General features: G+C 41.9%; 1 protein-coding gene across 2 annotated transcripts in view; it reads left to right on the top strand.

Annotated features, from left to right (window-relative positions):
• CaMKI (Calcium/calmodulin-dependent protein kinase I) overlaps positions 1-23097 on the top strand; it is a 54436-nt gene that overhangs the window by 14146 nt on the left and 17193 nt on the right. For both annotated transcript variants that reach the window (XR_015315163.1, XM_022851638.2), the window contains exon 2: positions 18007-18216. Coding sequence is in view for 1 of the 2 variants with exons in the window: in XM_022851638.2 (XP_022707373.1) it covers positions 18007-18216 (210 nt within the window). In the remaining variant the exon portion in view is untranslated. The remainder of the gene's footprint in view (positions 1-18006; positions 18217-23097) is intronic.

Here is a 23097-nt window from a genome sequence, read left to right as displayed (position 1 = left end):
GAAGCAGCCGTAGCAGTGGCAGTCCAACGTTGCTTCCGTCAACAACACCGGTAGCGCTATTGTTCCACCTCTTTCGATGCACTTAGAAAACATTAAGAGCATTGCAGGGCTAATATTGAGAAGGACAACACAAATAGGGCGGAGAGATTGCCGCAGCTATATTAAAACTTTGAATCTCCCGTGTGACTTTTTCAATGATTTCCTTCTTTAAATCTTGAGACGCTACAAGCCATCAGCGACTCTATCAACACCGGGACATCGTCATCACGTTGAAAAGGCGCACGCACAGCCCTGACGATACCTCAGATACTACGACAGCGAGTCCAGCATGTACTGTCACCCCGATTGTATATGGTAACAGTATAGAGACACATCAACGTTCAGAGAAAAATCTAAATGCGGTTCATTCTGCACAGCTCTGCGTGTATTTAGTGCAACGTATCTTATCTTGTGCGAGAAACAACTTGCTTTGTGTTTACGAGTATCTTCGTGCTACCGTCAAATAGTATATTCAGTTTAATATATTAAACACAACTCGAAACGAATTATCACGCTTGATATAGCATCGCGTTATCTTCAGGTGATTACATCTTGAATAAGAAAAGATCTGTTGCCCATAGGTCGATTTAATCTTTGAACTCAATAGTGGGTAACCAAGACAGCAAATCATCTTCAGTCTGCTCAATATTGCTTTCGGGTCCCTCGCTTTCCCCTTTCTCCCTCTGTGCTTCTTTACCAAAGAGAATCGTTCTTCTTATTTAAATCTTTTGAATCGAACAGCTAAGATAATTTATTCTAGGCCATTTTCCCCAATCGTAAGATGTCTCGACTTAATAAACACTTATGGAAATCCACGTAAGCCGCCAGTTGAGAGTTTTTCAAGATTAGTCGCGTCGCCAGCGTCCTTCCCATTTTTAGCTTAGTATTACTTCGTTCACCTTGTTTTAGGAACGAATGGCGGATAAAAGCAGAGAATGATGATGGTCACATGACGTCGGCTAGTGGGGCACTGCTGCTGCTACTGGTGATAATAATTGCGATCATGCGAAAGTTGTAGAAATTGGTGGAAAAACAGTTCCAGCTTTGCCCACCAACTTTGACTCTATTTTGTCGATCCAAATGAGAAGCTGTCTTTTACTTCGCAGCGCTGAAAGCTGCCGACATCTTGAATTCGAAGTAATTATAAACTATAATTTCCTATCGCAGTGGCTCTGAGGTCTTGAACTTCAGGATGACTGTGTTCCTGAAGTTTCTTTTATCCAGTTCTGTCATGGCTTGATAGAGAATAATGGTCGCGATATGTCGCGCTGTGCCTTTGAGCTATTGCTTTTCCTTCCCATTCCCATCTATCGCAAGATATAAAAAAAAAAGTTAAACAGTTTTATTTTTGTATAGATTTAACTGTCAAGGCAGCAGCAGCAGTAGTCGTAGCCACAGCAGTATAATGATTTCGACGTAGAAAGTGATTAATTCAGGTGATCGACTGCCCAGCTTTTAAGGTAGAAGTATCAGGTTTGTCATGACTGAGTGAGTTATCTTGCCCAGATTTTCTCCTATCTGACAGGAGGGCAAACTTGTGCTTATGTGTGTTGTACAGCTTGAGTGCTATTGCCAAATCTTTCTGCCAGCTGAACATAGGCGCTAGCATACTCTATGGAGAATAGCATTACGCGTTACGGTTGATTCGCCTTACTACACCCAACATCTTATCTTTAAACAGGCTGAATGAACTAGCTTTGTCAGGATATTTAACTGCTCCGCCATTTTGCTTTTGTCTTTTTGCTCCTGCGCCTCAAGCAATGGCAGAACCAGGCTTAGTTCATTCAAACTCTAGTAGTTTTCACATTTTTTTCTATTTATTTTGATATTTCACACTGAAACATTAGAGACAAGACGCAAAAACTGTAGGCGATAACGGGCCACTGCCATTGAAATGAGCTGCCTTACCTTGCGTCGTTACAGGTGTGGCCTTATAATACGCGTTGGTACGTTGCATCTACCAGTACAATACTAACTCTTATATAAATAAATAAAAAGAAATAAATCCCATTATTAATCCATGTTTTCCAACTATTATGCTATGTCCATTTTCTTCTGGGTACGTATGTGCTTTGAGCAGCAGGGAGTCTTTTTTATGGGTGGTGTTTGTTTAATAAATGTCGGCCAGGCTGACAACGTTCATGTTGCCTTCAGCCCGCATACAGCAGCCTAAATGGGCTGCTGTATGAAGGCAGTTTTAATAGGAGTCTTACCAAGAGCTGACAAAATTACGCGGCCAGGTTACCTGTACTCCCTCATAGCTACGCTCGCAAAAGGCATTACTGTCCGGCAGAAGTCGACAAGAACATGACGACCAATGAGCAAAAAGTAGCCGTTGCTAAAACGCCGAATAGAACCCAGGCCATAGGCTTAGGTCAACGACGCCAAAGCGGAATACAAATGAATACATTTTGGTTGACATTGACGATAGCGGTCTCGCCGTCGAGGTACACCAATGGCCAGGACCTACCATGCCTCCCACACGTATCTATACGCAGCCACAGCCACTGTGGCAACAGGAAATAAGGGATAAGTGTCGTCCCCCGGAAAAGAACGGCTTAGCGAAACACAGCCGGTAGGTGGGTAGTTGGCTACATTGGACACAATGGAAAAAAGCAAAAGAGGTATCTAACTTACCAAGTTTTACGTGAAGGTTGATCTCGATGACACAGTATTCAGACTAGACGAATCTCTGTACAGGATGGCGTGTTTCTATGCACATACGGCTTTGTCCACTGTGTATAGTGATGCAGTATGCATGTTTGTCTTCCTGGAGTCAACGAAGGAAAACAGTTTCTTTCAGCTTCAGGGTTTCTTGTGCACATCGCCTTCAATCCGTTATACAAAACACAGCGTAAATGTTTTCTTCTTATATAGTCAAGTATTGCTAAGATTAATTGGGTGGCACAAAATGGCAATAAGGCCCAAAAATGCCGTACGGGTAGAATTACCACATTGCCAACAGTTTTTATGGGTCACACCCCCGTTATCGCCATCATGATTAAAGCCTTGTTTCTTCGTTGGCCAGCCATCGGGTTGCCTATCAGCCATTTGACGTCCGAGTACGGCCAAACAATATTTATGTGTGTCGCGTCCGTCCCTGATGAGAGAAGCGGTAGGATGAAAAGGAAAGCAATTTGCATCGTCTACGTTTAGTTAGGTCGTGATAAGAACAATAGGAATATTTCTTATGATGCAGAACATATATGATAATAATATGCTCATCTGAAATTGCCAACATACAAAATATATTGGTATGCAGCACAGCAGATTAAGGGAGATTGGTCGAACGACTAGAATTTTAAAATATGGCGCCGTAGACCCGGCCTGCCTTTCGGTGTTTTCCAAAATCGTAACTGTTACCGAAAACAGTACAATAATGCTTTCATATTGATGAGAGAAATTCGAGTGGGTCAATAAATTATGTGTTTTCGGTTTACTCCTTGTATTACACATTGTATAAAGCGTACTTCTCTAGGGACAGTGGTTGAGGATCTACGGCAACTGCTCGAGACCGAAACCTTCCGTGTTTTTGAAGCAGAGAAAGAAGTTCATTTTGTCTGGGTAGTGAAGTAACTTTCATAACCGTTCACATAAATGCCGTCTTATTATTGTTGTTGCAATGGGAAAGATTAGCCCGTTTTTCTCAAATAGCTTCTAAGGTTGTTCTCCGCAAAAAAGGCTTCATATCACAATGGCTTTTTGAATGATGTATCCAGTCAAACCATAAATCAATTGATATTGCTCGATATATATAAGTCAATGGGTTTTTTTTGACGTGGCTAATTCTGTGTCCTTCAAGTTATACGAGTTACTGCAATAGGGAGAAATAGAACGTAGGATGTCTCTGATGTTCTTAGTTTTTTTTTTCTTACTCTTTTTCTAATAAATAGACGCTTTTATGTAACGTAACAGCAGGTAAGCTGCGGACTTCTACGTGACTTCATATGAACTTGATTAAATATGATAATATATTTTCTACACTTGGAAGAGCCTCAACAACGACTCGTGTCCGGTCCCGTTCAAAATGTAATGCAGCCTATGCCCTTTGCAGACGTCCACACGTTTATAGACTGTCAACGGACAGTGGCTTCAGCTTATATTGAGGTTTCTTAATCCGAGCGCAGCACCGTATCGAATTGTCGACTTTGCGTTATTTGTCTCACGATTGAAGAACTCGCATGGCGAAATGAACAAGGAGACCTTCTTCCCTGTTGCTAGCATGACATTGCGTATTGGGACATGCAAAAAAATGAGTAAGCACGAGGAGAACTGCTTGATACTGTTAGTTCTCATTCAGCTGAAAATTTAATTTCAAAGGGTAATTTGAAGAACGCGGACGCTTCCCCACAGAATTCAGTCGGACAATACGTTCCAGTCGACTTCGACTATTTTGTTTCTGGCCCGGCAAAGAACTTGCACCAAGGTCAGCATCGAAGGGGGTAGCAAATATCGAAGTTATTCCAAGTAGCGGCAGCAACAAAAGCAACGGGGGTCGTCATCTGAAAAGCAATGGTTTTTGAGCCTAACCCCAGTCCCGGCCATGCAGTTGTTAATGCCGTCCAGTGCGACTGCCACCAACAAGGCGCCTCCGGGCACTACCCTACCCACCGTAACGACATTAAGGCGTCACATTAATTCTATCGTCAAAGCTCGGTTTCTCCCCTGTCCTTGCTTGCTCCCATTTCTACTGCTGCTAATATCGCTGCTTCTATGCATGATACTTTTCGGAACATCGTTTCGTGGAGAAACAATGGGCCGAGCGAAAGCCTATGATCATAAAGGGACTTTCCCTGGCTGTCCACTGGCGGAATCAGTCAGTTTCGCACTGCAGATAATACACGGGTAAATAATAGTACAACACAGATAGAAAATGCATAAGAAAATGCTAAAGTAGTTTCCGCAAATGAGACGCTACATAGACTATTTATCCATTGTATAAGTCTGGTCGCGTACGTAACCGAGGATATTTAATTCTTCCATGTGTATATAGGAAACGGTCGAACAAACAAATCGTATGCAACGTAAGAAAACTTACTCTTACTGAAAAGTGTTACTCTTCACTTAAGTATTGCATCGACATGAGAGCATTTGAAAACGTTTTTTCGGCACATACACCAAATACGTGTGCGTTTCTTCTGAATGTTGCTGTTTTCGATAATACGTAAATAAAACGTGAACTAATACTAATAGTAATCAATAATAGTCTCCAGTATCCAAAAGCACTAGACCTTTTTTATCCTACTACTTGATATTAACACTACAGACTCCCCTTTAACTTATTTGCCCACCATTTTGCGGCTGCGCTACGTGCAATAATTGGTTGCTGGAGTAGCGCCTCGATGCGTTGAACCGGGCCAAGGTAGACCTGATGCAACGCCTAACAGCGATACCGAACGTAAAACTCGAAACATAAAGACCTACGCAAACTAAGAGATCCTCATGGTCGAATCGGTGGCCCTTGCTGATAGCAGGTGCTCACTGATCTTGAGCGTGATAGCAGAATAAAGGAGGAGAAATCCGCGTGATCTCGTTGGGGCGTGTTGGCGTCACGTCAGCTCTGGGCTACGCAGACAACCAGCTGTTGGTGCACTTTCATTTGCTCTCAGAAATATGCACCTCTATATATAGAGATCGGCAGCGGCGGCGACCCCGCCGATAACGACAGTCACAATGGCAACACTAATAATAGGTTATCTTCGATTCTAAGGCCTGCTACAACGGGCCTATCAACACTGTGGGCAAGCTGGCTGATTGGCTAGCCAGCAGCAACGGGCTAACAACATGACCGGATCGAATCAGATTAGACATCAGAGATTACGTATGGGCACGGAAAAGAAAAATGATGACTTACCGCCATCTACCAAGTGTCTGAATACGAGGTTACGTTCTACATGCTTCTATACGCTTTCTTTACTACTACACGTACGCGTACCTTAGGAGCTGGAGGATTCGTATGGATCACTTGAGGAGGAGACCTAAATTGACCGCACACGAGGTAAAAAGGGAATCACAGGGAAAAAAGGCAATAGCGGCATACGCTACCATTGGCTTTCGATTGACTGCTGTGACTATTATAAGTACTTCTCGTACTGTTCTCAGCTGGCTCAATCTGCGTACGATGAGCCAGTCGCCTGCGCCTAATCGACCAATTAAGATCAACCTGTAAAAATCTTCCAGCCGCCCCCTAAGGACCTCTCCCATCAGCCATGATGTTCAAATCTTGATGAAGCCTGCCGTCGCCGCACCTGTGTCTATCCTTGATGCGTTATTCCACTACTATCGAGTAAGGCAACTGCTGCATAGGTTATAGTAATAGTAGCATTTATGGCGAGCTAAAAGGATATCGTGAAGCTGGTCCGAGTTGGCCAGGCTACAACAACAGCAGCACCGTAGCGTACCACAGTCCACTTCCTTTGCCTGTATTTCTATTAGGAGAAACAGGCCAAGGCCGAGTAAGACTGAGCAGCGTCAGCGGCTCACGACGAAGAAAGGAATCACCATTCGCTCGTTTACTATTGCCTCGATTGCTGGTGGAATTACCTACATATCGCTCCGCTGTGTCTGCTGCGTGTTCACTTGTCATAATAGAATATGGTTGACGTACTTATTAAAGCTCTCTTGAATTTCTAAAAAATCTTGCCCAGCAATAAAGAAGAGAATGGGAGGCTACTAAGGTTTAGACGAACGAGCCGGTTAAATACCAACTAACGCTTCTTTTTAAAAAGTTCTCCATTCCACTGTTTGTTCAAGTCGGCCGATGGCTTGTCGCCGTCCGGATATGGGGTTCACGCACGTGTGACCTTCCTCTCCGATCGTTTGCCTCCACCGTTTATTTGGGTTATATTTTAAAATAGAACTTCTCTATCGGTCGTTAACGTGGCACCGAGTTGCTTCATGCACGCGCATAAATGTATCTATATACCTTGCCTATTTGTCGATGATTCGATCCTCTTGGGAAAAAAACTGTATCAAAAAGTCAAGGAAAACGATCGACCGGGCTGCGCCGGATCGTTCCACCTTGAGTCAATGTGAGCCTAAACTTAACCAGCAGTTTAGAAGTAAAGGCCGTTCTTTCACCTGGCAGGCAAAGTATAGCACATAGAAAAAGATGTGTTTCGTTGAGTTTCGGAATCTTTGGGACAGTTTTGATCTGTTACGGATTGTCATTTGCAGCACCAAGAACGGTGGACCCATGAAAGGTTCGGAGTCATGGGGAAACCAACTCCAAAAATAAGGTGTTTGCTTGCCGGACTCTGAGCACATACGTTAACTGTAGGCGGATAAACGCTTCTTCTACTGACACCAAAAGAAAACATGGTGCGGGACGGGAGAAAAGATAGTGTATAAGCCCGCTGTAAATAGGCCAAAGCATACTCTATGGCCTGGTGCAATTGAGGGCTGCTGGGACGGCAATCTCGCATTTGTTGTTTCGGGGAATCCAACCTATTTATTTACTCCTTTTCTGAGCTAATTGGCCACCGTGTGTCCGTATGTGCGCTATGGGCCGTTCGATAGGAACGTCGCATTGCCCATAGAAACGCATCACGAAGCCGTGGAACGACATGTTTTAAAGGAACATGTGCTTTTTAACGCGTGATGTTATGTTTTCGCCGAAGGATTATGTTTTTGAATCAAATAGATGTTAGCCAGAACGGTTGAACAGGGTTATTATTATTAGACATGGTTCAACAGCTGTGTCCTACAAGTTCGTTTAATATCATCACTTATATTCGATATGCCTGACTTAGGACTTTGTCTTAAAATGTATTGAGCTTTCCATAACTGGAAAGGTGTGAACTGGATAAAAACAATGAACCAGAGTCGGTAAAAATGATCAACACTGGACCATTTCATGGCGTAATCGTAATTATTGTCTTCGTCATTGGCCGTCACGGATAGCGGTATCCGATCGAAAATCTAAGTTACCTCTGTAAGAAACTGGCCGTGCGATACAAATACAACACATTATGATACAGACTATCGACTATATTATCACATATTCTGTTATATGGGTTCATCATATATGGGTTAGTTAAACCACTTATGCGATATGATAGCACAGGCTTGCAGCCTACGTGCTTTCCAAGCACGGCGTGATGATGCGAATGACTGCAAGCGAAGAAGACCATGGTCCGTCACCATGGTGAGATTAGGCACGCCTCGAGTTACGCCAGTGCTTAATTCTAATATTATTATTATTATTATTTAGTATTACATGAAATAAACCAGATCTTCCGCGACAGAGAGGCGTTCTATCGGTCTACTGTGCCGAAATCAATTTATCTATTATTAAGCGTCACGAAGAAGTAAACCATTAATGTGAGTGCAAAGTTTCGCAACGAATGTCCGTACTTGGTCGCGGCAGGCACGTGTGTTATAGTCAGGTAGGTTCAGCCTGAAACCTTTTTACAGTCAAAAGGGGCCTTGCTACTGCCGTGCTAATCTATAGATGATTATATAATAGTACCAAAAATAACTAGTAATGTTAGTATTATCTTTCAAGACGCTGGCTGCAGTAATTTCCTCGTAACTTAGCGACAGGGTATATAAGACCAAACACTTCAGTTACTACTGGTGAGGTATGCCTTGCAGTAATGGTCGACGGTGGTTCCTCTCTTGTATTTACTCATCCTTAACATTCGAATCGTGAGAACGCAGTCGTTATTGGCTGGCGGAAAGTTCGAATTCCATTATTTGACTAAATTTTAGTAGAGGAACCTTAAGCAGCTAAAAAATGCTTAGAGCACAACTAACCAAATCTCCAAGATTAGGGGGAGCCCCGGGGTCCGGGATTTTTTAAAAAGATTTCATACTACAACTGTAACAACAAAACGTTCTAGCTTGTTTGCATTTTTGGCTTATTTGATTCTTTTGACCTAGCTATCCCTTAAAAAGGACTGCATAGAATTATCGTAGAGAACTAAATTCTTTGCAGAGTACAACCGAATGGCTGCACTACCCGGTACATAATACCTTATCATACAGCTAATTAGCTGAGAAGTATAGTCTATAGTGCAATATGCATTGGGAAACAAATATCTCGAACGTACAAACTAACAAGGGCGCTATCAGAGTAATATCAAAGACCATGAAAGTTGGGCACAATTGAAAGCGTCGTTGGTCGCCCAGCACATCCGACATTTGTTTTTAAGGTTTTGGGGTCGTTCGATGGAACCGAATTCACATAGACGATCGTATGGAACATCAGACTTCTATCAGATTAGAGACCGATTTGAAACCGAAGTTCGGCCTACCGTACAATACAACTGTCTATTTGACCAAATTCATGATCCGACCTTCTGATAGGAATGGCATTATGGTACAGCATCATTCTTGTCTTCTACAAATATACGCACCATAAAACAGTAGAACAATCTTTTCAGTGGGCTAAAAATAGAAAAATTTCTCGCCTTGAATCATTGGCTGGTATCGTGCTGACCTTGTGGTGTGTTGGTTGTTCCAGCAATAACAGCAGTAACAGTGGGATAGATCGCGCTGGACCGATGTTATTCCGTTGCACCCCGTTCCGTTCTGCCAAAAGATGGAGATTGGACCATCGGGACATATTGATTCCCGATGAGTTGATTCGTGTCGCTTTCGATCAAAGCACATTTCCCAGGGTCTTGTTCTGAGTGGAGCTTGGCTGTCCCCGGGAATTCGCTATGGTACTTTTGCTACTGCTGCCATTGTCTGTTGTCACACTGCACGCTGTAAGGGTACGTTGTAGCTGGCAGAGCGGCCAGGTAGCCGCTGGCTACAGAAAAAAGCCACGCTCGTTCATGTGTTCTTGCGGCAACAGCAGTCTCTGTCACGGCGACGAGAAATGGTCCACCACGGGCCATCACAGACATACAGAACAGATCTTGACACCGCTGCGTACCTACTTGCTAGACATTCAGCATCCTTTCATAAGCATTGCACACCTACAGACATGTACATCCGTTGGCGTGTATATTGTTCGCTAGCGCCGGAGCAAGGAAGGCCATCCGAGGGGAGAATTGCAAATTACAAGACACGGCAGAGAAAAAACTACAGACGCGATCAAAAAGATCTAAGAGTAAAACACTATTGCTTATGCGTGACGGAAAAACGAAGGCCGAACTGTACCCGTTAGCCAACCGAAGCCATAACGAGGATGCATAGGTCATTTTTTTCGATACGAAAGACGTATAAAAACGTATTTATATTATTATTGTTATTAGTAGTATAGGAGTATATCGATGTACGTAGGTAGGAGCTTTTCATGCAGATGCGTTCAACAGAAAGCTATCCTTCTCGTCCAAAGGAGATACACCGGGCTGATCCGTAACGGGGGACTGCAACAGATGCATTGAATGTATTATATTATATAGTATCCTTTTTCGATATTTTCTGAAGCTAGCGCATTCATATAACGATGGCTGAATCAAGTTGACTAGGTATCACCTGTCCAATGAAACGTATTCATCCATCTAAAGTCTATCTAACATGTTCCATATTTATCGTTGCGTATTTGTGAAGGGTTTGTGTTGAAGGGTTCGTTGTTTTTTATCAGGTCCATACAGTGTTATTCTTCCCATTTTCGTGATTTAGTTACAAAAGGAATGATTTTTTTACCGGAATTGATCGGAAATGTTGATTGATGAAGTAGGAACAATCCCAGTTTATTTTCTGACCGTGAAAAGCGAATATTTTGTCCTTTCTGAAAGGGAACAATGCTAATTTGCGAACCAAATGACCTCAGTATATATCGTTTCCCGAATAAATGACTACTTTTCCCTCGGGAGGAGTTTATATAGAAAATACTATTAATTAGGGCTAACTGACCCATTCTTGATAATTTACTCGGCAACGCTGAAGGGTTTGTAGAATCTTTCGATTGATTTTTGTTTTCTTTATTTTTTTTGAGGCTCTAAAATATATATAATAATAATAATACGCACACAGGTTTGGTTTGGAGTATAATTTTTATATTTTGAAGTCTCTGATGTACCAGCAGAATAATGATTTTTACCCAGATCGTTCACAGTTAGTACCATATGAAGCGTCACAGTTCAGATTCACTGAGTGTGCAGACACTCTACTTCTCCTGATCTGACTTCGGTTAATTTACGAAATTATTGATGAAGTATAAATTGTTTCGGAATTTCACATGTTTTTACCGTATGAAAACTTCTTTCCGAGGCGTAGGAAAATAGAATACATACAGTAACAAAGAATCGTTACCGTAATAATCGTAAAAATTAGATAAGATTTGTCTCCGCGCCACGGTTGAGATTAACATAGAAGTAAAAGTAAAATTTACCTAAGATTTTGAAATGTTGGATTAAATAGGGTAAAATAACAACGTTATTGGGACATTCGTTCAAGCCAACTAATCCATTTTTCATTAGAGCGATCACACATTTCTGTCAGATAATAGAGTCCTGGGACGAGAGTGAAAATTCGAGGACTTACGGGTACCGTAATTGAATAAGATATAAAGATTAATACAATAGGGTTTTACGAGAGAGCATGACGCCTATTAAGGTGTCAGCCTGTAATCGAGGAATAATCTATGCTAGGGATCGAGTTTAGCAGAGATCAAACATTATAACAGGTAAATAATAACAGTGCGGTAGTAAAACTAGTGAAACCTTCCGATGGGAGGACGGAGTACTTAGGGCTGGTTACCTGCAACGCAACAAATGCTGACGAAGGATATAGAAGTACCGTGACAGGATAACGCAATTGGTACTGCAGGATCTCAGGAGAATCAGAACGGAATAGTGAATATCTGTAATTGAACTATGATGTATATTAGGCTTGGTGTAACGTTAACGGAATTCGTTCACACAAGGTAAATGCTGGTGTATCCTATAGCTTACGTTTTTCGATGCGTACTCACTATATATGCATCGAGTACGTTCATCGTAGAAGCGTACGTAGCCTTGCCGTGTCTTTACGAGTCTACGGCCGTTGCAGTCCAAATGTCGGCAAGACGGCATTGATAGCCGTCCCCCGTTGCCGTTTGTTCCATTGTTTGTTATCGCCTCCTCCTTCACCTTTATGGATAAGGGAGTCTATAAGACCTGATGGGTTCCTGATCATTTCGCAGCTGTCTGTATCGCGTATCTTTGTAACTACCCTAGTTTGTTTTTTCCTTACCAACACATTAACAGAAAGCTTCTAGCTCGCCCTATTCTCGAAAGCACAATGTTATCTAACTTGAATGCTGGTCGACGGTTGCTAGGTGGGAAACACTTCGATATATAGAATCAACTTGGCCCGCAAAATGCAGGGACCCGAGAACGACTTATGCGATGTGTAACACTGTAGTGGTTTTCCTACGATTGCTTTGGTTTTCAAAAGGGATCCATCATACAACTGCAGTACAATCGGTCTGCTTTCCTGCGTGGTTCAATTGAGTCAAACTGGACATGGGAGACAGGGATGGCTATCCAACGTATTGCACTTGATCGCCCGATTGCGTGAGAATCTATTATAGCGGCGTTGGCTTATCTTATAATGTGCCCGGCACTTCTCTCGGTACCATGTGAAATGTGCCTCTCAGCGGCGTACAGCCGGATTATTATCACGTCGCTTGTTCGGGTATTGAAAAACGATTTTGAAGTTGTCAAAGACGAGTTAAGTGAGTGGATCTCTTGTACTAATCCTTCGTTATTTTCACAGAAAATCTGTATGCTGAAAGTCGCCTATGGAGAAAGTACAACAATGTAATATATATCCGTTAGCTGTGAGGTCTTTACGGCTTTTATAGTAACGAAAGATTGGCCCCTTAGAGCTTTCGCCGTGCTCTATCGTGAGAGTTCCATTGGCTAGCTAACCGTATGAGGTTAGAAAAGTAATGCCACATGTCTTCTCAGAAAGAGGTATGATTTCGAACGTTTCCTAACGTATTCTAAGGTGACGGCAAGCTAATTAGGAAATAAATGACAAGATTACATAAAATTGATTCATAGTTCAGGTACGTTTCGAATGTGCCCTGGGAATAGAGGCCTGTTTGACTTGATTAAAGAAGCAGTGCTACCAACAGTCAGCTCACTAGTCCCGATAAAGACTCCATTCGCTAAGATGCTCGCTGATAGACCAGCCGTCGAAATAAGCGCCAGTAAATGGGCTCCAATCGCAGTTATAAAAGGAAACGAGGTAAATGATGCCAAGGCATGGGGCGATTGATGAACAGGGTTAGAAAACTGAGGGAACGAAGGAGCAAACAAGTGCTCTATATCGAAGCCAAGCGTGAGTGGCGCCAACCTGGTGTAGTGGTGATTTTAGGTAAGAACAACTGCGACCACGAGCATGATTATATGCAATGAATAAGGCCAACGAAAAGTTAACGGCGATGACACTTAGTTCGTCATCGCTGATCGGTGTCGTGTCACAATGGGTTAATCGGCCCGTCTTTGCATAGCCTGCATTGCTTCGTTTTTGATAAAACGCCTCATCATACACCCGCGTTGGGCCGTACCTCTTCAGCTTAAGCCCCTTTAAATTCCCTGCAACATCTTTTTGAGCATCACGGCTAAGTAAAACCAGCCATCTGGTCCAGTACTCAATACATACTTTCTACTAAGCTATTATTTCTTCTTTCTGATCGTGCTCTTTTTCTATTTTCATGGTACGTCGTTATTGACTTGGTTGAGACTTTTCGTTTACAGTACGCGTTCAATCCAACAGGTCTGTACATTTGCTCGTTCGTTTGAGCTTGGAGACTTCAAACTTCTGTTTATTATACCAACTACCATATCTGATTTACTTGAGGTCATTTAAATAGCTTGGATCATTGCCTTTACAGACGACGTAAGACGTACGCAGTATATACATCGGAGAGCCGACTCTACCCTTAGTCAATAAGCACGAAGCAGGAGGGACTTGGGCCGTAGAAACCATAGAGATTATTAGCTCGTGAAGAACTGATGCCCAAGCTCCGTAAGGATCCCTGAAGGCATGAGGCTTGTGTGCTAATATAGACAGCTGCAACCTTTGTAGCTCATTTGTCAAGTATTGAAAAATAATGGATCCTATACCACTGTGTGCCCCTGTCGGCTTTATATTGTCACACTATCTTTGTCGCACCACCGCAATTTCGAAGTCCTTTTTGTAGTATCCGCTTTGTTGAGGAACTTTCCACTTTCATTAGGGAAAACTTGCAGACCATCGAGGACAAACTAAGAAAACGATAACGAGGCATCCGGAAGCGGGGGAGGAATGAATCTCATCGTAGCACACTTAACGTCGAGGAATGTCGAAGATGTCGAGATTATGACAACCCTTCTTGATTGTATTTAGGTTTTTACCTGTTCTGTCTCTTTGTTCATCCCCTTCCCTCACTTTTCCGTTTTTTGTAATGCGGCAAGTCTGTTACCATCCGGAAGTTCGCTAGTCTAGTGCCTATGCTGACTACGCCCCTCTCGTCGTGCAGGGACGGTTTAACTGACATAGGAACTTCGTTTAACGGTGGTCACCCTATCTCAGACGAGACCTACGATCATTTCATAGAGCCAAAAAGGGTATAATGGGTTAAAAAGAAAAGGGCCAACAGTAGGAGCTGAGTAGGAACAGCCTGCTTAGGACTTACTGAAGCTGGTGCGTGACTTATATGCTATAGTGCTATAACGTATTATAATCGTATGAGACCAGCGCTTTCTAAACGATCTAACAGCAGGCCATCATATTAACAATATGTCTGAAGCCTCGTACCTATTCGACGCAGAAAGAAATGGGGTACCTTTAGCATAACTACAACATCGGTTCCGAGCTGAAGTGCCTCCATGTTAATACGTAAAGAAACTATTTTATGTACAAGTATGTCATTGTGTTTTGGCCTTTAAGATTCGAGGAATCGTAATGGGACTATAATATTCTATGATTAAACTTTTCAAGGCGGAAGCACATGAATTCTACCTCAGCGAGCAGACTTAGCCAAGATGGCAATTTCCACTGATTTCAGACATAATTGGCTCACTACCACCTTTATATTCATGTGATTACTCTTTTTATAAATACATTGCCATAAGTTTAGACAAGCTGTTAACGTCACAAGTCTGACAAAATGTTCCGTGTCACAGATGCTGTAATAGACTCCTTACGGGACACGATTACTCAAGGCACTAGCAGTGCTGTTTCAAATGAACGACTCTACGGACGTGTTTGTAATGAAAATATGTTTCTCCCAGTAGCTGGCACAATTCAACAACCTGTACTATTCATCCGTCATATTGTGTTTTCTTATAAGTCGATAGAAAAAATTATAAAATTTAGCGACAAGTGGAGAAGATACAGATATAAGCCACGAATTCATGGCTCATACTTGATCTTGTATGCCTCCGTGTGTGTGCGCACGACGTGCTATGCCAGCCGGATACCGCCGCAAATCGTCGTCTGCTCGTAGTAAATACTTCCAGCCAGCTGCTTACGATCAGGCGCTATTTCGTTATGTTTACGCTTCCCATCTCTAAGATATATTTTGCCGAAATCATTATATGCCTCCGCAGAGGCTTTTACAGACGACAGTCGTCATTTTCTCGGTCTGATGCTCGTACAAAACATTACGCTGAAATTTGTATCGAGCATTATTTGGGATTATTATTACAGGGATTATGTAGTTAAATCCAATCAACCCACGCGTCCTTTGAGCTTCCTTTTTAAGCAGCAACTCTTCTTGCGCTTGCACCGAATATTTGACTCTGTTGAAACTCACAGATTCGTCGGTGAAAAGTTGATCGATATCGGTCCCTTACTGCTAGTACATCAACAGTTAGATAACTGTTGATGGGAATCAATTAAAGGAATTCTATTGTTCTTATGCAATAGGAAATATCATCCTTTTATGAAGGGAGCTCACAGGTGGGTGAAGATTAAATGTTTTTCTGTGCAGTCCTTCTGACCTGCGAATTCAAACCGAATAAACGAACTCAACTCACAGGAAAATGGCACAGAGCGATTATGCACGATCGGGATACTGCCGTCATATACGTGATTTCTCATGCCGTCGTCTTTCAATTTTCAGGCTATCTGACAGAAACCAGTCGCTTGTAGCAGTCTGTAGGGGAAAAGCTTTATCTCGTGGAAATTCGTAGACATGCATTCTCTGCAATAAGGAGCAAAACAGCGAGCTTTCTTACTAAATAGATCGACCTTCGCGTTGCAGAACAAGCCTCTCATAGTTTCACTCGACCGTTAACCGATTAAGCCTTTGTAGCGTCCGCACAAAAGCTTACTGAGTGGTTAGTAAATGTAAGAAGGGCCTGAAAAGGTGTTTAATGTGGATAAGCAAGTGGCGTGAACAATTGGGTACTAAAGACAGGGTCGGTTAACTTACAATCGAGGTCGTTCATTGGCCACAGGTCTTCGTTGATTATCGATTGCAAGAACCACGAACCGAAACGATTCGTAGCAGCTGGTGTACTCGTCCCGTCGACCCAGTGATCTGAGCTGATCAAACCGAAGGCAGGCAATCTGACAGACATGATGCGGAGGACGAAAATGAAGACAGAACTGTTCAAAAAATGGGTCAGTACCCCTACAATAAAGTGCGCACAAATACGCTCCGGTCCTTTTTTTTTATATTCATACAGATCAGTTTGAATCAGACGCTTTTGTTGTTATGCATACGAAGTATGCGACTTATGGCAGAGTAATATGTTACGAAAAATTTACTGTCTAAGCCGACGTGATCGGCCAGTCATAGTGGATTTATATGTACGTATACATACATACATACATACATACATATAAACGGCCTCAGCTCTAAGTTGTTACCTAATCTTCTAATTTTCTCTTCAGTAGCCAATCGTTCATGTCACTTGCTCATCAAATATATAATTACATGTTATTGTTGTACATCAGTGTGCATCAGAGCACCGTAATCTATGGGTTTATTTTTGAATGCGTGTACGTCTTGTTCCAATGCATATTTGGGCATCCAAGGACTGTAGACTAGCTTGGATCTACATTCCTGGAAGCTGTCTGAGGTCGAAAAAACTGAATTATAAATTATAACTAGTCTATTATAATTAACTCCAACACGGTAAGAATGTTATCATCTGCATGATTCCAGGCGCCGATTGGGCGAATCAGGAGATCTTCCATTGTTAACGATAGGTAATAAGATAAACTGTTGAGACGGGCAGCTTTACATTGTTAGTATATCTCTAAATAACGGAAAACACTAGAAATGTACATAGGCAAACTGCTGTATCGGCCCGCTGATTTTAAGTTCAGCTGCTATGCCATGTTCAGCAATGCAGTTGAAAACGGTGTGCAGTACCTCGGAAATGCCACTAAAGTTGACTACGTGGAGCACCACTGACAACTGCAGGACATAAGGCGCAAGTGCTATACACTCAGTCGGTGTAGTACGCGCGAATCTTTGCTCACATACGTTTGTACGATTACCCGATTACGTAAAGGTCCGTTGACCTATCGGCAGGAGGTGCCTGCTGTTGAGGGGAAATAGTACAGAAAAGCAGGCCGAATTGAATCCGAGTGAGGTACGTGGCAAATATCGGATGATTTCACGTGAAACGTCATTGCCCTTGAAATGTTTGCGGCTGTTTACGCCACTGTTGACCATACGTAAGCACTCCCCATCTTTATAGTGGGAGTCTTTATTTCGTTAGCATAGAAGGCTTGCCTGACTAGATAGAAGACCAACGTCACAACGAAAAACAACGATCCATGATTTCCTTGAAGGTTTTCCGGATACAAACGTGTTTGCTATTGTGATGCTTATTACTTGACAGTTGGGTTCGCTCTGAGGATAGCCAGGCCATGGGGCTAAGCCCTGCTGGCAACGAGTGTCGTAACTATTTGTTCTAATCTATGAACGGTATGAAGCGTTTATCTATAGCTAGTAACGTAACTCGATCGCTATGTACGTACGTTAGGTAGTGATGCGCGAAACACATAATTTTTATAATAGACCCTTGGCAGGTATTGTGCATACATGCTGTACGAATATGTAACGCGTTCTTCTTGCAGGGGCGCATTCTCACAGGTAGTGCTCGCGGAAAGCCGCGAACGCGCAGGAGAAATGTTAGCGGTGAAATGCATCGACAAGAAAGCCCTCAGAGGAAAAGAGGACTCGCTTGAAAATGAAGTCAAGGTGCTGAGGAAGCTCAAACATCCAAACATTGTCCAGTTGCTCGAGACGTATGAAGACAAAAATAAGGTCTACCTCGTCATGGAGCTGTAAGTGATACTACACTCACTATTGATGACTATCTATTTCGCAAATGACGTTTTGTTTTTAATTCTTAATTTTTAGTATTTTTATAGACCATTAGAATAGAGAATGCGCTAGTTATTACGCACTAAAAATCTCTGAGTAAGTGGAAAATAGTTCGTCCTTTAGATTTTACCGCTAGTTCCATTCATAGACATTTTTTGTTTGAGTGCGGTAACTTAGCTTAAATTCGAGTATTGAATTATCGTCGATTTCCTTTACTAGTATGAATAACATTCACTTTAAAAGGCTTATGACTTAGCGGTAGCTATTGACCATATATATCAACCATAAGGATTGAAATCGGAGTTTTCTATGTTTGTTTTTTTCTTTCCGTTTAGCCGAAATACTTTCTGTTTAGTATAATGTGCTCCATACACCTCTTGGGGAAGCTGTACCGATCAATTGAACGGGTGAAGGACCTGAAGTATCGCGGAAACAATTAATATATTTGAATTCGGTAACGGGATCCAAGTTCGATGCTTTTATTTTTTTCCTCAATCGGATAGGTTATCCATCAAATGAATTTTCTAACATTTAGCATGTAATAACATTCGGCTCGACTAGGTCCGACAGACCGAAAATGGTCTGTCAGCCTGTGCGTCCTGCCATATGTCCTAACTTCTCAGTTGATGCGTCCGTCGGTCTAAAACGGTAAAATTTTCTACCCGGTAGCCTGAGAGGTTCTGTCTGTTATCGTGTAGAACTGTTATTTTGTCTGTTCATAAAAGTATTATTTTTTGGCATAACGCTGCCTATTGCTTATTGTAAAATGACTATTTTGACGTTGTCGACGATCTCTTCGTTTTCAACAAACGTCAAGGGGCGCTTAGCTTGGACCTAATTCCTTCCATACCCGAAGTGGGGAGCTATGCATGAAGCTAATCTTTACTTTTCTAAGGTGGTAAATGAGCATAAATCGCTACTTACAACGCGCAGGTTACCATATGAAGTGGTTCACACGACTTCGTCATTGTTCATTAAGACAAGCTACTAATTGGGAGCCACGGAAGGAAACACAGACGCAAGCAGTATCCTAGACCTGCTTCAAGGGTGTCACACGCTGCGCACGCCTAATTTAAAAACAGGCAACGTTCTTCGAAATAACAATTACGTCACATATGCATCGTTAGCACGTCATTATAAAAACTAGCACGAGACAGCCGGCGGTTTGCGGAAACCAAATCCTCATACCGCAACATATCGAGGCGATTTCTGCCTATCGTAACTCTATTTGTTACGACAGTGCCATGAAAAGTCGTCTAATTTACGCTAATTTACGGCGCGATTTACGCTGCTTTTTGCTATAACTTTAGTACTTCCTTAACGAGCACTTATTCGCCGCTGTACTGTATATCCTATCGTTATCGGCGTTATTTTTGGATCTGCCATCATCAATACAGTCGCTGGTTTTGGGTGGGTTATGGACCCTCATGACACATTGTAAATCGCGTGTTTTTTGCATGGAACAACCTCGCGCGGATGGTGAAAAGGCTACAATTGAAGGAAGTTGCACGCCTGAAGTTAAAAAAAAATCGAATTGTACAAAATATCTATAATAGGGATGTTGTTTTTGTTTTAATAGCCAGCTAACTTTTGATTAATTTTTCCCTTTGAAATAACCTATATTTAATTAGAAAAAAAAAAAGTCTAAATTAGCGCATAGGTGCAATGCAAGAAACAGCGTGAAGGTATGAAGACAGAACAGACATGCGAACGACTTCACCCTGATGAAGACCAATAGACTACTATCTCATTGGTGCCGTTAGGTACTTGATTAGGTTTGAAACAACCACTACGGAGTATGGCATGCAATACCTAGTTTTAGTCGAGGCTTTTATTAACAAAGGTACTGTATTTTTCAAAGCTGTAGAAGTAAAGATACCTTAAAAAGCTGCATAGAACGCAAGGATCACGTAAGGCTAATTGAAATCTGGTAACTCCTATCTAAATCTTGCCTCCTTGAACTTAGCAGACGTTGTCTATAGTTTGTATATAGATATATAAAAAAAAATACCCATTAGTCGAGCTACCAGATGCTAACACAGACACAAGGCGTCGATGCATGACTGGAAGGTGTACACCGCAAGCAGTAGTAATCGTGTTTCCTTGCTGCCTAACTGTGGCCACCGTTGCTTGTCTTAGGTCATGAAAAAAGCCTGTCTAATCACCTACATATTTAATCCATTCAGAACTGTGGACAACATTTTTAAACAGCAGGCCTTACTTGTATATCAGTTCAGCGCCACAGGATTAATGGCAGAAGCGAGATGGCGTAAGTGATATAACAACTGGTACGCTTGGTATTGCAACTATTAGATATATTGATTATATTGTCTCCTGTGCACATTCCACAGCACCGCGGCAGTGTTAATTAAGGTTATAGGAATAGACTCAGATAGGCCTATGCTCATTTAAACAACGATACGAAGACGTACCGTACGCATGATTCACGTATCACCAACCTAAGACAGGTCGAAGCTCAAACCACCGCTGAATGATGGTCACGGTCTTTTAAAAGGATTAAATGTTCGACACTGCTGTTACGCGTTCCATTAGCCAGCTGGCTTCTAATACAAAACGAAGCGTGTCGACACACGCTTCGACTATCCAGAGCCAGATTACCACGTGTCCCTAATGGTACCAGGCAAAGAGTAATTGAACTTAGCGCCATCACAGGAACACCGTATACAGACTAGATGGCAATTATATGACGCGTTGTTGGTCTTTTTGCTAAATTGATAAAAATTTTATTCTGATACAGTGAACGATTGGCAACGATTCATATGTCATACCTAAGGCCTTGCGTATCCGTAACAAACTGGAGAAAGATAGAATAGATCAGTTTTAGTACGCTATATACCCCTTGTTTTGCTATATTTACTACTCAGATGACTAAATTTGAGGGCACAGAACAAAATGGAATAAATGATACAAACTACAACACGAACTCGAAACAAACGAAGTCTATTCATTGAGGGGATAACGTGTTGTTGAATTCTTTCCTATCGTTTTTCAGTAGTACGTACGATAGAAGTTCTTCCTTCGTGACACATTAACGGGCTCATCCCTCACAGCCTTACACCGCTACGAGGCGGGCTGTTACACGCCCAGAGTTAGCTCCTCATAGGAACTGTGTGGTTCTTGCTGACGATGATGTCGACGACGGCGGCGGCGGCGGCGGCGTCATTGTCCTTTCCTTTGAAACAGTTCCGCTTACACGATGTTAATGTTGTATTGGCTTTTTCTTTTCTCTATTCATCATCTATTGGGAACTTGTAGTAGTATCTCTCTATAGAAACTCTGAATATTATAGCAGCATTTAGTGGTAAAAACGTTGAAGTACTCGCGTGCTCAGATAACCAACAATAACAAATGCTGAGAATGCATCTGTCAAACGCAACTATCAAAGTACAGCATAAAAGTACGCTATTACCATGAAGATGCATGGCGTTATGAGCAAAACATGTCAGCGGAGAGTTCCTGCAAAATACAGGGCAACGCGTAAATTCAATGTTCAGAGATAACGCTTTAGTATAAATGGAACATACATTAAGATAATACAAACTGCAATATTTTCTAAAGTCCCCTAAATAGTAGCAAAATTATGGCTACAACTGTTATCTTTAGGTTGACTCGATAAACGATTTTTTGAAAAAGTATTTTAATGATGGCAAAAATGGTCACCAACGGTAGGCCAACACATTTTTTTATTTAGCACTGTCAATTTTGTCATGCTCGTATGGGTAAACCTTAGAATTCACCAATTTTTAGGTATAGCATCAAAAATTTCCTCCCATTAGTAGTCTAACCGGAATGGGTCTTGCTGGACTTAACTGGGGTTTATTCAATACGCCTATGAAATCGGGCAGCTATCCGTTCCTTGTTTTTCAGTCATGTCTCATTTTTACAATTATAAATATTTGCAAATAATTTTTCGTGGCGTTCATCAGTTATAGTTGACGTAGCAGCGCCGCCCCGGTCACATACAATCGCGTAACGGTCGTAACCTTGTTAGCATTAGTTAGCACCTTTTGACGATCCTGCAAATCAATCTTTAGATTAGAATGGAATAGTAAAGGTCTTTGTTTCATCATTAGCTCTTTGGAGCAATGTATAAAGTGTACTTATTTTTTAGGTATACTTTTTAGATGAACGATTTTTAAACCAACGAAGGTAGCAGGTCGGTGTTTCTAGCCGACGATAGCAATAGTGACAATTCTGGTACAACAATTCGCAGGCTTTTTTATTACTACTTGCACGCGAATTTCTTTAGCGGGGTTGCCTAGTTAACCGTTATATATTAGGCTATATCAGGCCACAAAACAAACAACAGGGAGAACGAGAGGAATGGAAGTAACAAGCAGACTCCTTAATTTCATAGATTTGTTGAGATTCTGCCAGTTTTCAAAGGAGCGGAAGTGTTTCCTTAATAACACTACCTTAATAACTCCTTAATAAAAAAGGAAAACTAACTGGTTCAAAGGGAATGTTGAACTTAGCCGGGAAAAGAAGTACCATATCTTGTCCCGTATGGTTTATAGTAGCTAGGGCAGGTGGGAGAGTAAAGCATCATGTCTTTAAAGCACTGATAAACACCTGAAGAAAGCTTTTTACGTTATCAACTATAGACAACGAAGAAGAGATTATTTTCAGTATGCACACATCGTAAAGCGGATTTTTACAAAATGTTTCTATGCACTGTATGATCAGCTTAAAGTGGCGAATTTTCCAGCTACATCAAACAGCAGCAGCAGCAGCAGCAGCAGCAACAGCTAATATGGCTAACCAAGAGAGCATGCAATTTCTCCCTTCACAATGTATCTTGTTCCGTTTCTGTTCGCCTC

Source organism: Varroa jacobsoni, unplaced genomic scaffold, assembly GCF_002532875.2.
Source record: "Varroa jacobsoni isolate VJ856 unplaced genomic scaffold, vjacob_1.0 contig00310, whole genome shotgun sequence".
NCBI classification, from domain to species: Eukaryota; Metazoa; Arthropoda; class Arachnida; order Mesostigmata; family Varroidae; genus Varroa; species Varroa jacobsoni.
The sequence above is the reverse complement of the archived record's forward strand: the minus strand, read 5'-3'. Positions and strand labels throughout refer to the sequence as shown.